Genomic DNA, 15,489 nt, shown 5'->3' with positions numbered 1-15,489 from the left:
TAATCTAGTTATTGAGCTAGTTTGATAATACTGTAACTTTAAAATAATAGTTGATACCAAACACAAACGATTGTTTTTAAAATTCAGTATTTTTAAAACTAAATTTTATAAAAAACTTAATTGATTATTTTCATAGTTAATTACCATCGAACCTCTCTAAAATTGTTTGTGTTTAATATAAGGGAAAGTTAATTGATCCCCTTTGTGGGAGGTGGATTCTTCTAAAATTAAGAGTAGACACAAACACATAAAAAGATGCACCCACATATTTAGTAAACTATACAATTGATTTTTCTTGAAGATTTTATGTCATCTCCTAATTTTCAAAAGTAAAGTGTATGCATTTATTAAATTTTATTATTAAAGTTTTCTCATAGTATGATGGCAACAATAGATATAACATTAAATTATCCACACCTTTTGTTTTTTGGTTGAGAAAGAAATATGATATAGTTACCTTTTAAAAATAATAAAAATCAGTTTATAATATTAGCGTAATTAATTATCCTATTGGATTATTTTATAAAAACTACTCTTGTTTGCTTATTAGACTTTTTTTTTGTTTGCTTATTAGACTTGCTATCAAATTAAATAGAAAAAAAATTATGAAATAAACATTTAAATACATATACCAAAAATAATTGTTTTTTTGTCAAAAAATGTCATGAGTGTAAGAGACATTTCCATTTTGTTGTACACCAAAAATATGTTTAAATTTAGGGAAACGTTATTACTAATTATCTGATGATATAATTAATTAATGAAGCCCAGTGTGAAACGTTAGACTACAAAATCCAACAGTTCAATTTAAAATTTGAATTAAAAAAATCAATGAAAATGAGGTAGCCGTCGTTTAACGTAGCATCCAATTAATTAATTGCCGACAGACAATTAATGGCACACCATGCACATTTGCGCCGTCTTGACTTTTTTCATTTTTATTTATTTGGCCTTTTTTTTTAGTTATTCTTTTTGCTAATACTTTCGTTTGGAATTCATTAAATTTAATTAGGCAACAACTTAATTTGTAGTCTAAATAGATTAAGGGTCAGTTTGGTACAATTATAATTTTTAAAATAATTATTATCAGTTGTGTTATAAAAATAATTAGTTATGGTAAGAATTATTGAATTAGTTAAATATTTGGTAAAATTTATTTTTAAAGGTACTGTGAATTTTAAAAGTATTCATATGTGTTTAATAAATTTTACTGTTAAATTATTGTAAGAATGTAAAAAATTAAATTAGACATAATGTTAAATAAAATTTATTTACACATTTATAACAATGTATATAAAATATTTTTTATTATGTATATTTTTTATTATTTATATATAATAATTGATAATTAAAATAAATATTTTATTATTAATTTTATTTTTTATTTTGCTATCTCAATATAACTGGTAATAATATCATCTCTTTAAAGTTATTAATTTTATTTTCTAATTAATAAAGATAATTTTAAATTTTTATAATATATACGAGGATATATAAAATTGTATTAAGTATAAAATTGATTCTTAAAATTAGATTTTGAAAAGTTATTTCTTCTATTTTTTTTAAATCTTAAGATGGGATGATTTTATTAAAAGTAATTTATTAAAAAAAACTATTAAATACTAAAATTAACCTTTAACTTTTTAAAATTACTTGTAATTCTCTAAAAAATAATCTTAAAGGGGCCCTATAAATTAAAAATTATTTTTAATAACATTATCTTAATCATACGTACAACAAAGAAAGCGATCCAAATTAAAAAAGAAAAAAAGATTATCCTACTAATACTTTTGGTCGGTTAGCATTAATTAACAAAACATTAAATGGGATTATTTCCTCCCCACGAGGATTTGTGCTCATCCAATTGATGGAACTTAAAAAGGGTAAACTTTAATTTATCCTCTATTTAAAATGATAATTTTTAATTTATTTTTTAAAAATATTAAAATATTAATTTATTTTCATTTATTGTTAAGAAGATAAAAAAAACTCATCATACGTCTTCTATTTATTTTATTATTTGAAATAAAAATAAAAATAAATTAAAATTTTTATATTTTTAATAGATAAATTAAGACTATCATTGCATGAGAGAATAAAATGATTAAAGTTTACCGTTATAGAAAATGAATTGGAGGGGCCGCATATATGATTAAACAATCTCAACACTAATCTGTTGGCTCCTCCACTCATCAAACTTTTTGAACGTACAGCTGGTAGCCAGCACACTGATCAACTTGATTCATCAAGTTTCGGATTGGAAATCTTTTATATTCTTGATTGCTTTGATGTTCTTCCAAATTGGTTTTATTGAAAAGAAAATCAAATTATGCCGACCTAAATGCACCACGCGTGCAAATTGCTTTGACTTTTTTATTTTTCCCTTTTCCCCAAAAAAGAATAGAATCATATATTGACACAATATACAAATTACACACAAAGAGAATGAGAACAAAATAAACAAGGATGACCAAAAAAAAATTCTCGAACTGATTTGTCTGAATCGAAGGTACAGTTTGAGAATTAGTTCAGGATCAATTCAGGATATTTTATTAATTGATATTGATTTTTTTGTTCAAGTCTTTAGAAAATGAATCAAAATCGAGATAAAAAGAATCAAAATTGGTTCGATTTCCCTATATTGGTCCGGGTGATAATCATTTCAAAAAATTTAAAAATAATTGAAATGATATTTTCCCACATCTATAAATAAATATTAAACAATTGTGTGTGTGTGTGTGTGCAATTATTTTCAGGTGTAGGTGCACTCATATTTTTTGTGCAGATACTTAATTAAATCATGTTATTTAATAGTTAATTACTGCACTAGAAAAGAATTATTAACAAAAACTTATGCATCCTTTTTAAAAAGTTTCTAGAAAATTTAACCGGAATTTTTTTTTTTTTTCAAAAAATCTCCTTCTTTCAAATTAGAATACCCTTTGAGAGCCTCAAGTAATTATGTCGTAAAGTTATAAATATTCACTATTTAGCCTCCAATTGATATAATTTTTCAAGTATAGCTTATTTAAGTAACATTTTTGTTAGTAGAGCTTTTATGTAAAAAATTTTAGTTGTTTGATTGTCAAAGAGAGCATTTATTATGGGAGCCCCTATGTTACAATTAATGTAACATACACACTCAACAACAACCACACAAATTGTGTGGGCCCATTATTTGTGTGGTTGTTGTTGAGTGTGTATGTTACATTAATTGTAACATAGCATTTGCCTTTATTAAAAATTATAAACTTACTTTAATAGGTAAGTTTTTTAAAGTTTTGTTATGAAAATAATAAAATAAGATTGTTAAATAAGTAGAAGATTTTTTAGATATTTTAAATTTAAAAAAAATTTAATCTCTACTCTCAAAGAGTTAAATTTTAAATTTTTGTTAGTAGAGACAACATATCTTATTTAATCTTCAAAAACTCTAAAAATAAAAACAACAACTAAAAAAAATTTTAAAAAAAATTTATGAGATTAAATAGAAATTTATGACTAATAGATAGGGCCTATCAAATAGGCATATAGGCTTATGGGGAAGAAATATGATAGAGTGATTGTTAGTAAGGTAGACTTAGTGAATTTTTCAGTCAATGCCCATTTAGTCACGCAATCCAATTTTATATGGTTTTCAATTTTTTAGGGTCTCAACCACCAGATTTGATGGGGGGTGATTCTATTTCTATCCGACCTAAACTCAAAAGAAGTAATGATATATATATAATATTATTATAGGATTTCGTCATCATCCCCCTCTTCTTCATTATTTTAAAAGAATCTTGATAATGAGCATAGATTTGGTCATCAAAAATTTAATAATACGGGATTCATCTATTAGATCATTAACGTAAAATTATTTATTATTTTATTTTATTATACAATAAAAAATGTCACATATAACGTAATAGTATTATGAAATTCATCAAAATTTATTTTAATTATCAGGTAATTTTCGGAGACTGATTTTCTTTTCTTTCTTTTTTTTACAAAATCATATTTCTCACTTTTTTTTAAAAAATAATAATTTATACCTAACTTAGTATCTAAATTCTACGTAACTCCTTAAGCCGATTGCATATAAGAGGTCTCCATGATCGAAAAAATCGATGAGATGATTTTAACCTAACCACTATTTTGTCGTTCTTTTTCTTTTCTTCATCAAAACCCTAGCTCGCCCTTTTCGTGGGGTAATAAAACTACCATTAAGAGAAGTAATTAAATTAATACTTTTGGAAGTCCCAATCATAATATGAAACGTGTGAATTCATCCCAAGTCCTCGATACCAAAAATATTGATGAATAATAGAATCTATGAATGCTCCATTAATTTGACGTGGGCTTAACAAGTCACAAGGCCTACCACCTACCACTACCACTACCACTACCACTACCACATGAGCAATAGGGGACTACAAAGGTGCGTTTGATTCTTCAAGTAATTCACAAAACCACAACAGTCAACATCGTCGTCGGTATCGAAAGTTCTTGGGCTATGCTTCTCAAGTCAAACAAATCTTTCCGCAATTTGACACTTAATGGGATAATCATGCACACCCGCCAAGCCAAGTGTGCGATCTTTTAAGAAGAGTCCGTTGATATATTTTCTTTTTATACAATCTTCTACGATCAAAAACATTTTTAATATGTGGTTTTGGGATACACGTTAAAATAATCTTCAAACGAGGTATTACAAACTAATTTTTTGATCTCACGATTTATTTGTGATTATAGTTAAGCTCGAAAATTCGAGAAATATAAAGAGAAATGAATCATGGAGAATACGTATGAGAATGATTGCATATGACTTTTTCCACCATATGTGGATTACTTCAAATTTTTAATTATATCTCTCAAACTTTTTCATTGACGATAGCCTAAATTTCTAAATTTTCACAAATTATACATTATATAAAAATTGAGGATAATCGAGAACGAAAATTAGGTGATTGGTAACGGAAAAAATTGAGAGGCATAAGAAGAATTTTGAGATTTATTAACATAAGAGTAGTTGTATTGTACACGTGTCTAGAATCTTTAGGACTACGTACACCCCAAAAAAAAAAAAAACTCTAAACAAATTGCATATAATTCTTATCTTGCGCATTAAATCATTCACACTTGGCTTCCCTTGTAAAATTGGACCTCTGGCTAAATTATTCTCCTACATTAAAATTTTTTGGGACCCAAAATTTGATTCTTCCCTCTGATTGTAACAAGTGTATGATATCCATTAATTTTCTTTTCGAGAGGGGCGGCTCCTCTTTTGTTGGCTTTCATTAATTCTTCATCCCTCCAAGTATCCCAAGAGGCAAAAGCTTGCTGCCTTTATATTCCCACCAGACCACGCCAATATCAAACACTTTGCGGAGCGCGGATTCAGTCATTCAGATATTTTTCATGCAACTGACAACATTACACGTTACGAAGCACAAATGGGTGATCCGGTGATGTTCTTTTGTCTTTTCTTGATGATTATGGACACTTTTGTCCGTTTAATTTGCTTCTTCACTTCGCAAAGCCAGCGATTATGACCCTTTTGTTTTGCTATAAATAATCAAGCACGTGTTATCATTATCATTACTATTACTATTTTTGAGGAAACTAAAACTTAGGCTCCTATTGGCTATTGCCACTTAATAAGGGTCCGTGTTTTACGGAAGATTTTATCAGACTTACAAGCTTTGATGCCCTGTCTGTGTGCTGTCGTTTTCGAGCTTTGGTCATCTTTCAATAATTCCCATACTTCGCCTCTACTTGCCTTAAATTTTCGAACCAATTCGCTATTGCATCACATCAAAGAATAGTTAATTGAATAAAAATATTATAATACTATATGGTATCATTATAAATTTATATTAAATTTTATTTAGTCATTTACATTTGAGAATCTCTCTATATGTCTCTATTTAGTATGACTTATTTAATAAATATAAGTATTTATTTAATTTTATAAACTCTTATCATAATTTTTATTGTTGTTTAATTTTTTTTAGTAGAGCTCTTAGAGCTTAAATAAGCTATTTTACCTCTGCTAGAAAAATCTTAAATTTTGGGCTTTTGAGAGTATTGGTTAAAAAATTTTTTTTAATATTAAAATATCCAAAATATCATCTACTTATTTGACAATCTTATTTTATTTTTTTCATAACATGACTTAAAAAAACTTATTTATTAAAGTAATTTCATAGATTTTTAATAAAAACTCTTATTGACAATCAAACGACTTATTTTTTTTAAGTAAAAGTTCTATTTAAATAAGTTCTATTTAAATAAGTTCTACTTGAAAAACTGTACTAAATGGAGCCAATTATAGAGGTTAAATCATAAAAAATCTATTTCATGTGTTAAATCTATTACTATATTATATATAGGAAAATTATCAGTCATATACCTTTAAATGACACCAGTATCAAACACGCTATAACACTTTTTAAGTATATCACTCGTATACCCTAAGTTGATAAAACACTTGTGTCGTCCACCAATCTGTTAACTGCCGTTTGCAAGCATTGATATCACAAGGGTAATTTAATCTTTTTAAAAAAACGACATGTCATCCCATTTACCTAGTACAAAATGACATGTCATATGATATATATTGATAAAAATGACATGTCATCTCATTTATCAGATAATTGTTAATAATTACTAAAAAAAGCTATTTTACAACTGAATCTACTCCTCCAAAATTTAACCTAAATTTTTGAAGATCTACTCCTCCAAGCTCCAATTGGAATTTTTTATGGTATAATATGTATAATTGTAAATAATATGTTGCTAATAACTTTTTATGGTATAATATGGATATTTTTTAGGATAATTGTTAATAATATGTACCATTAATAATTCATATTTTTTTAATAAAAAATGTATTGTTAATAAAAAAAATTTTATTGAAAATTTACGTTAATTTTTGGGATAAATTTATCTTTTTACCTCATTTTGAGTTTCAAGGGTGAAATAGTCAATTTGCCACAATTCTGTTAACTTTCTAATTGAAGTTAACGGATTGGTGGACGGCATACGTGTTTTGTCAACTTAGGGTATACAAATGATACACTTAAAAAGTGTTGTAACATATTTGATACGGGTGTCATTTAAGGGTATATGGTTGATAATTTTCCTTATATATATAATATATTTACCTTTATAGTCCTTTTTATAGGCACTAATTCTTTTTTTCATTTAATCGGCGATTCATCCCTCCTCACTCATATGAGCAGGGTCAAATTCTAAACACATATTAATACAAAAAATTTTTAACTCAATTAGTTGCGCTCACAAACTCAACTTTGGTTTCAAGTTTGATTATGATTTGTTAAAGAAATCGTTTCATAAATAAAATTCTCAATGAGACTCAACAGAGTGATTCTACTTTGAATATTTAAAGAGGTAATAAATATAAAAATTACTATTTTGCTTACTCCCACATTTTTTTTTTTCATATAAATATAAATCTCAACGAGCAGTATCATTTCACAATCTTGAACCATGATTTAAAAAAGAAAAAAAGAAATTTAGAGATAGACCTCAACTTCAATATTGTACTCTTCTCATCATTAATTTTTATTGTAAATAACTTTTAGGGTAATTATTTACTAAGTACCCAAATTTACCCGATGTTCAAGGAGATATAATATTGGAATGTAAAAGTGTCAAGTCGATTTCTAAACTCCATAGGCTACTTTGAGTGCACCCATTTTAATTCCACAATTAACCCTATCATTTTTTTATCTGTCAACAAATTCTCAGAATCTCTTATTGGAGTTTGCAGAATTTTCACTAGCTTGATTTCCTCTAAATAATGATTAACTAGAAATGATAAAGTGCTAATAGTACTTCTCTTTTTAAATAGAAAAGATAAAGTGCTTATGGTACCTCTCTTTCACGATTAGTTCTATTTAAATATCTTACTCCTTTCTATTAAATCCCATTCTCTTTATTCTTCGTTTGTAGCCCCAACAATTTGGTTTTGAATAAAGAATAATAATTAAAGATGACAAGAAAATTTGAAGAAGAATCACGCAAAAGTTCTTTTAAAAAAAAAATCTTATTAGGTTCTTACTCTTTTGAGAGTTTTTTTAAGTCCGGGGCACCTTGCAATTTGATACAGAGGTTTAATTATTATTATTATTTTAATCCAACTTTAAACCTTTTCAATCAAGGTAAAGTTATAACTTTATAGAAGATTAATCTTACACGAATCTTATAAGGGTGCCACTAGCTCTAGTACTCAATGATTAATTCGATGAATCACAGTGGTAAAATCTCCAATTTCCTCTTCCGTACATGTTATAGATGACCAAAGTTCAATTAACGACTCTTAAAAAATAATTGAATCCACCAATTATATATTGCCAAGCTTTTTGGTTAGCTAGGCTATAGGCATGCACTTGGATTTCACACATGCTTTTCAACTTGACCTAATGGCTGCGGCTACTAATCTATTAACATTTCCGCTGGCAGATCACCAGCCAACTAATTAATTGGTTGGGCCTAACTCAACATTAATTAATCACTATTCACTAACCGACTAAAGTTATTGAAACTATTTAAGGGAACGTGAAAGCATCGTTACCTTCTAATTAAATGCAAACGACAATAGTGATGACCGGCTGCTTTCAAATTGTTAACTACATGACCAATTCAAAGCCATTTGCTGCACTACACTTTCAAAATAATTGATATGGGGTGTATATATTTATATAGAGCTAGCCAATGTAAGCAAATAAAGTGACACTAATGAAAATGAAATTTGAGTTTGTGTGTCGCTCCACGTTTATGGACTTTGTATCACTCTTACGTTTTCTCTTTGAATATTTTGGATAAGCTGTGGAAATTAAACTGCCTTAACAAAATGTATTGATATGATTAGAAACTAATTAATCATTTGATTAAATAGTCTTTACATTGATTTGGATGTCGGTTGTTTATTATTATAATATTAAAACTCAAAGCAGCCGATTTTTGCAAAAAAAAATATCTCTTCCCGGAATTTCGTGTTAGATATGATTTTAGAGATTGATGTTGAATTCTTTTCCCCTAATTTTTCACGGTCATTTTTAATTACATTTCTGTCTATCAAAATATCTTAAATTAGTTTTGTAATGACGGACTCAAAATATTAGGGACTAGAATACGTTGTATTTACTTCAACACAAGATGAATCGAATCCTCAAATCAATAAAGAGCAAGGAGTGGCTGCAACTCGACCAATGAATGTCTTGCCTAATTGTTCAAGATTTTGAATCAAGTGATTAGTAAATCTAATATTTAGAATTTTATATTCAAATTACCTCAATGATTAAATTCATGTACTATAGGTATTCGATTTTGTGAAACCACTGAATAATTAAAGTAATAGGCAAACCACATTCACATAGGTCCGGATTTGAGTCATTGTGTATTTGTAGGATTGATTTTCTCAATATATATATATATATATATATATTTTATTGATAATCTTTTTTTTTCAACTCATGTGAGTGGATTTGAGCCCCAAACCTCTTTTTACATATTTTACCTACTCCACTAATTCGCAACAACATAATATTGATTAGTGTTGTTTTAAGACAAAATATTAAAAATGTGTCATCACTTAGGGGCTTTTTTTTTTTGACTTAATGACTTAATTAACTTAATTTTAACCAGTTAAGTCATTAAGTCTGTTTGTTTTATCAACTTAATCAGAATTTTCAGCCATTAAATTATTAAGTTATTAAGCTAATTTTTTTTACCTTTTGTTTAATCTAAAAAGTTTGAATGATATTATTAAAAGATATTCTCCAAAATATCCCTATCCCATTAATTAATTTTCATCCTTATATGAATAAAATTTAATAATTAATATTATTATCCATCTCTATATAATTTGCGGTAATATACAGTGTTAGACTATTATTATTTTTATCTTTTTATTTTCATCAAATTAGCATTATTTATCTTCATAATTTTTATGAATATTTTTCATATAAAAACATCATAAACTATAATATAATTTATTAACATATATAATATAGAATATTAAAGAGGTGTATTCAATTGAATATGATTTATGTTATGATAATATATTATCTTATTCATATTCTTTGAGATGTTTATTATTTGTTTAATATTTATAATTTGTAAGGGTATAAATGTAAAAATATTAGTTTTCAAATTTTTTTAAGTTAAAAAAATAATTTAATATTTATTTTTGTCGATTTAGACAAAAAAATAAGCATATCATTCAAATTCAAACATTCAGTTCTATTTATAATTCAGACTAATTCAGATCTTTTCAGATTTCAGACAAAAAACAAATGACACCTTAATCAATTTAGAAAATTCCACAAAAAAAAAGGATAACCACCATTTTCTAATGGTTTAATAATTTTTCAGATCCAGGCGCCATAAAAGTATTTGTTTTCTTTTAACTATGCAAATCATTTCCCATTTTCCTTTCCGTCAAAGACAAATATTAATTCTTCTTTGTTTGAATATTAGAATTTTAATCATGGTAGGGCTATCTTAACAGAAAATTTGGACATAATCTTTAACCATTGATTTCAAACAATTAAATGATGGATAATAAAAGTTAAAGTAACATTTAATGATAATTGTTATTTATTATTCATTTACCATTAGATTTCTTAAAATTAGTAACTTAATATTTGTGTCGAAATTTTAAATTAAAAAAAAATGTTAGAATAGGCTAATAATCAATTAAATTACGTTTCAGGATGTTTTTAATCAAAATTAATAATATTTACTAAACTTTATTGGCTACAGTTCTTGTAATATTTTTTTACTGGCCAATTTTTAAGAAAAATATTTCTAAAACTAAGAGAAAATATATAAAATATTTTAAATTAAAATCACAATTAAGGAGAAGAGTGAGCGGTTAAATAAATATAATCACCGAAATATTGTGGGCAAAGAACCAGTTTCGCTCACGCTGGAATTGCCGCCAAAAATACCGGCAACCCAATAACCCCGACCATTCTGGAACCGCCACGTGCATTCTCACCCTTTCACGCGCCGACCAGCCCAACTCCACAGACCCAAAATCGTCAAAACATCCCACGCTTTAGATTAACCGTCCCCATCATCCCAGTGACAGCTCGCCACGTCACACACTCAGAAACAAAATCCCCCCCAAACGCAAAACTCAAAACTAAATCAACGTTTTGTTCCGATAATCGCGTTAAGAGTTGTGCAAAGTGTCCCCCTAAACGTTTCTTATAACCCCAATTTTTTTTTAATTTCTCTCTCTCTCTCTCTCTCTCTCTCTACGCGGTAATTCCTTGAATATTGGAAAGACGCATCATTGTGAAATTTGTACAGTAAATCCACGACCCGGAATAAAGTTTCTTCTTTTACTTTTTGGTTTTTTGTTTTCGTTTTTGGGTTCATTTTGATTCTGGGTTTGTATTTAAAAGTAGTGACTTGTCGAAAGTTTTCAGAATTTGGGTTTGTTTCATTCCATATTGAACAGCTAATTTGGAGAAAATGGATGATGAGTATGCTAAGCTGATCAGGAGAATGAATCCACCCAGGTTCAGATTTCTATCTTCTTGCTCTATGTTCTGAAGTTCATGATATTTGCAAAGTTTCATTTTTTCTTTTTATATTTGCAAATTTTGTTCAGAAAGCAGAGGAGATTATAAAAGGAAAAAAAAAAAAAGAGAAGTTTTTCTTTGTACTTTCACTAACTTTTCTAAGCAAAGAAATGGAAACCCCTACTCGAAATTAAACGAGCAAAATTTGAAGAAATTTCCAAAATTTTGCCTTCTTTTTTTTTTTCCCCTTCTCTGTCCTTCCCTTGCTTTATTGCTGTATTTGGTGATTTTATTAGTGGCCTTTTATTGTAGAGTGGTAATTGACAACAATACATGTGCGGATGCCACCGTTATAAAGGTAATTTTGTGGTTTGATTTGGTCGTGGATTTAGCAAAATTAGGTTAAAAATATCATCTGTGTCTATGATTTCCTTAAGATATGTTGATTGTAATAATTGGATTTGTTGTTCAGGTAGACAGTGTCAACAAGCATGGAATTCTCCTGCAAGTTATTCAAGTGCTTAACGATGTGAACCTTGTAATTAAAAAAGCCTACATATCATCTGATGGGGGATGGTTTATGGATGGTAAGGTTTATTCTTCTTCAGCCGCTTCAGTTGTCAGCAGTTGCGCTTCTTTCTCTGTTCCTCATCTTATTCTCTTTTTGCATTACTTGATTTCAGTGTTTAATGTGATTGATTGTGATGGAAAAAAAATCAGAGATAAGGAAGTCATCGATTATATTCAACAGGTAAGAAATTGTCCTTGATCGCTATCTTTCTGTTTGATTATCCATTTGATTGCTGATAAAAATCAGAGAAAACAAAGAGAGAGAAATTTTGCCCCACTTTAGTCGTTTCCATTCTCAGGAAATGATCACCTGAAACCATCTCAGGTGTATAAGTTTATTTTGCTTTATATGATAATACATTAATGCCTTAAGAGGAATTTGGTCATCCTTTTCTTTTGTCATTCATTGTTAATAATTGACTCACTAAAATGTTGACTAAGCTCATCGGGTGACTTATTTCTTTACAGAGGCTTGAAACTGATGCCAGCTTTGCACCCTCATTAAGAAGCTCTGTTGGGGTGATGCCTACTGAAGAGCATACCTCAATTGAATTCACCGGCACTGACAGACCTGGTTTATTTTCAGAAGTATGTGCAGTTCTTGCAGATCTTCACTGTAACGTGGTAAATGCTGAGATATGGACACACAATGATAGAGCTGCTGCTGTAGTTCATGTCACAGACCATTCCACTGGGTGTGCAATCAAAGACCCAAAACGTCTCTCAACAATAAAGGAATTGCTATTTAATGTCCTCAGAGGATATGATGACTTCAGAAAAGCGAAGACATCACTTTCACCTCCTGGTATTATGAATAGGGAGAGAAGGTTGCATCAGATTATGTTTGATGATAGGGACTATGAAAGGGTTGAGAAAGCAGTCGGGAGAGTTGAGGATAAAAGTTCAAGACCCCAAGTTACTGTCTTAAATATTGAGAAAGATTACACTGTCATTACTATGAGATCAAAAGATAGGCCAAAACTGTTGTTTGACATTGTTTGCACTCTAACAGACATGCAGTATGTTGTGTTTCATGGAATGGTCAACACAGGAAGGACGGAAGCTTATCAGGTAAGATAGTGAAAACACTTTTATTAACCATAGAGGAAATTTTTTTATTATCTAGCAGTCATATCCTGGAGATTGCTAATGATCTCTGGTAGGTTGTCTTTGATGTCGGTTAGTGCTTTAAACGTATCCTGACTTTGTGTTCCATCTTGGGATGGAATCTCAACTTGGATACATTTCAGTTCTCTAAATTTGTGTGTAGGGTCAGTGACAATAATAATTTTCTCTTTTCTTAACAGATGCTCTTCTGTTTGTTTGTAGGAATTTTATATTCGACATGTTGATGGGCTCCCCATAAGCTCAGAAGCAGAGCGAGAGCGTGTTATACAGTGTCTTGAAGCAGCCATTGAGCGGCGAGCTTCTGAGGTATAGGAATATTTATGTCAAAATTTTATCATGAAGGGCATTCTCAAGAGTTGTATACTAAAGAATGTTGCATGGACATGCAGGGATTAGAGCTAGAATTGTGCACCGAAGACCGTGTTGGACTCCTTTCAGACATTACCAGGATATTCCGTGAAAACAGCTTGAGTATTAAAAGAGCTGAAATTTCGACAATTGGTGGAAAGGTCAAAGACACTTTCTATGTCACAGATGTGACGGGAAACCCTGTTGATCCCAAGATTATTGATTCCATACGCCGGCAAATTGGACATACCAAACTGCAGGTAAAACACAACACAATTCTTGCACCAAAGCCGCCTAAAGAGACAACAACAGGATTTTTCCTGGGGAACTTCTTTAAGGCTCGAACTTTCCAGACTTTCAAGTTGATTAGATCTTATTCGTAAGTTCTTGTATGTTCATAAAAGTAAATGCTGTACATAAAAATCAGAAGAACACTCAAAAACAGAAACACTTGGGGAGTTAGAGACCGTACATGACTATGACATCTCCCTTGTTGCTGCCCTCTAGTATACACATCTCCCGTGCTGCTGCTCTCTAGTATACATATCGGTTTAGGTGCTGCTGTACAAAGAAATCACTTGGTATATATTTGTGTATACTGTGTACAGTGTATATATAGTTAGATGGGTTGTACAAAAACTTAGATGAGTTTGTATATAGATTCAGCTTATGGATCTGTGGTTAAACTTTTTTTATCATTTATGGATCAGCATCATTTATATTCATTGGTTAAGTGTGCAGATAAATTGAAATTCGATATCTTCAATTTATATTGTGAAACCAGCCATTAAGGTTTACTAACTATTGGAAAATAGATTAGGCCAATAGTCCTGGTCTGGCCCAAATCTAGACTCTGCTGCGAGTAGCAGTGAGGCTTACGTGGCTTACGTCTGTCAACTCAAACATTCTTTGGGTTGGTGTCGTGACAAATTTGAATTGTCTTTCTAAATTTTTTTGTTTATTAATTAAGTCGTGGGGCTAAACCATAACATAAACCCTTCTTTTGTCTTTGTCTATTTAATTACATTGCAAATCCTGTTCTTTGTTATAAAATTAAAAAAAAAATCTTTAAATTTTGACAAACAAGTTATTTGTTTTAATTTTACCAATTAGGTTTTTATAATAAGTAGAGTGCTCAAACCCCATATATTATGGGTTCGTTTGGGATTAAGGTTGGAGAGTTGTAACTTATAAGGTACAGTACTAAAGTATTTAGTAAACACTAACTGTTGTATTTTGAAAGTTATGTTAATATAATTTTTTACTTGTATGATGAAAAATTTATTATATCTTTAATAATTTTGTTAAAATTATTATTTAAAATTTATATTTATTACATACTATTAACTTTTGTTTCATAGTTACAACTTTTTTCTACGACAACTGTACCTTAAAAGTTAAAACACCCCAATCCCAAACATGACTTATGTCTTCAAACCCCTTTTAACTTTTTTTTTTCACTTATTATTTTTCACTCGAATGAGATTACTACTATATTGGTGGTAGTGTTGTTAGGGTGCACCAAATTTAAAACTTTACTACTAGTATAAATAATTAGTACAGAGCGAGTAAGGATCGATCACACAGAGATTATGCTAGCTGTATTTATTATCAACTCTAAAACATGGCTTAAAATAAAATAATAATAGAAATAATTAATATAAATTAGTCTAACTATAGAAAATGTCAATTATAAATAAAAGGGGGGTTTTTGAATTTTTAATTAGATTGCAAGAAATAAAGAAATTAAACTATGAAAATAAAAATTTAATAAAAACTCTAATTAATAAAGAAATAACAATGAGAAAAACTTTGGTTAAATGATCATTCGCCACCACCAAACATGCGCATAATATATCAATTCTATCATAAATTTATATTGAAACTATCAACCGTA

At 28.9% G+C, this 15,489-nt stretch overlaps 1 protein-coding gene across 1 annotated transcript; it reads left to right on the top strand.

The window, feature by feature from the left end:
- The first annotated feature begins 11,189 nt into the window (after positions 1–11,189).
- Positions 11,190–14,317, top strand: LOC102618393 (ACT domain-containing protein ACR6). The gene is made up of 7 exons (XM_006470036.4): positions 11,190–11,543; positions 11,859–11,904; positions 12,019–12,133; positions 12,230–12,297; positions 12,585–13,187; positions 13,446–13,550; positions 13,634–14,317. The coding sequence occupies exons 1-7, from the start codon at positions 11,497–11,499 to the stop codon at positions 13,973–13,975; spliced, it is 1,326 nt and encodes a 441-aa protein (XP_006470099.1). The 5' UTR covers positions 11,190–11,496; the 3' UTR covers positions 13,976–14,317.
- The last annotated feature ends 1,172 nt before the right edge of the window (positions 14,318–15,489 follow it).

Source organism: Citrus sinensis, chromosome 2, assembly GCF_022201045.2.
Source record: "Citrus sinensis cultivar Valencia sweet orange chromosome 2, DVS_A1.0, whole genome shotgun sequence".
Lineage (NCBI taxonomy): Eukaryota > Viridiplantae > Streptophyta > Magnoliopsida > Sapindales > Rutaceae > Citrus > Citrus sinensis.
The sequence above is the reverse complement of the archived record's forward strand: the minus strand, read 5'-3'. Positions and strand labels throughout refer to the sequence as shown.

Bases quoted from the DNA above. Each gene is read 5' to 3' on its own strand.
- LOC102618393 (XM_006470036.4), top strand. From the start codon at position 11,497: ATGGATGATGAGTATGCTAAGCTGATCAGGAGAATGAATCCACCCAG. The intron at 11,544-11,858 runs GTTCAGATTTCT...CTTTTATTGTAG, and splicing joins AGGAGAATGAATCCACCCAG to AGTGGTAATTGACAACAATA. The intron at 12,298-12,584 runs GTAAGAAATTGT...ATTTCTTTACAG, and splicing joins TCATCGATTATATTCAACAG to AGGCTTGAAACTGATGCCAG.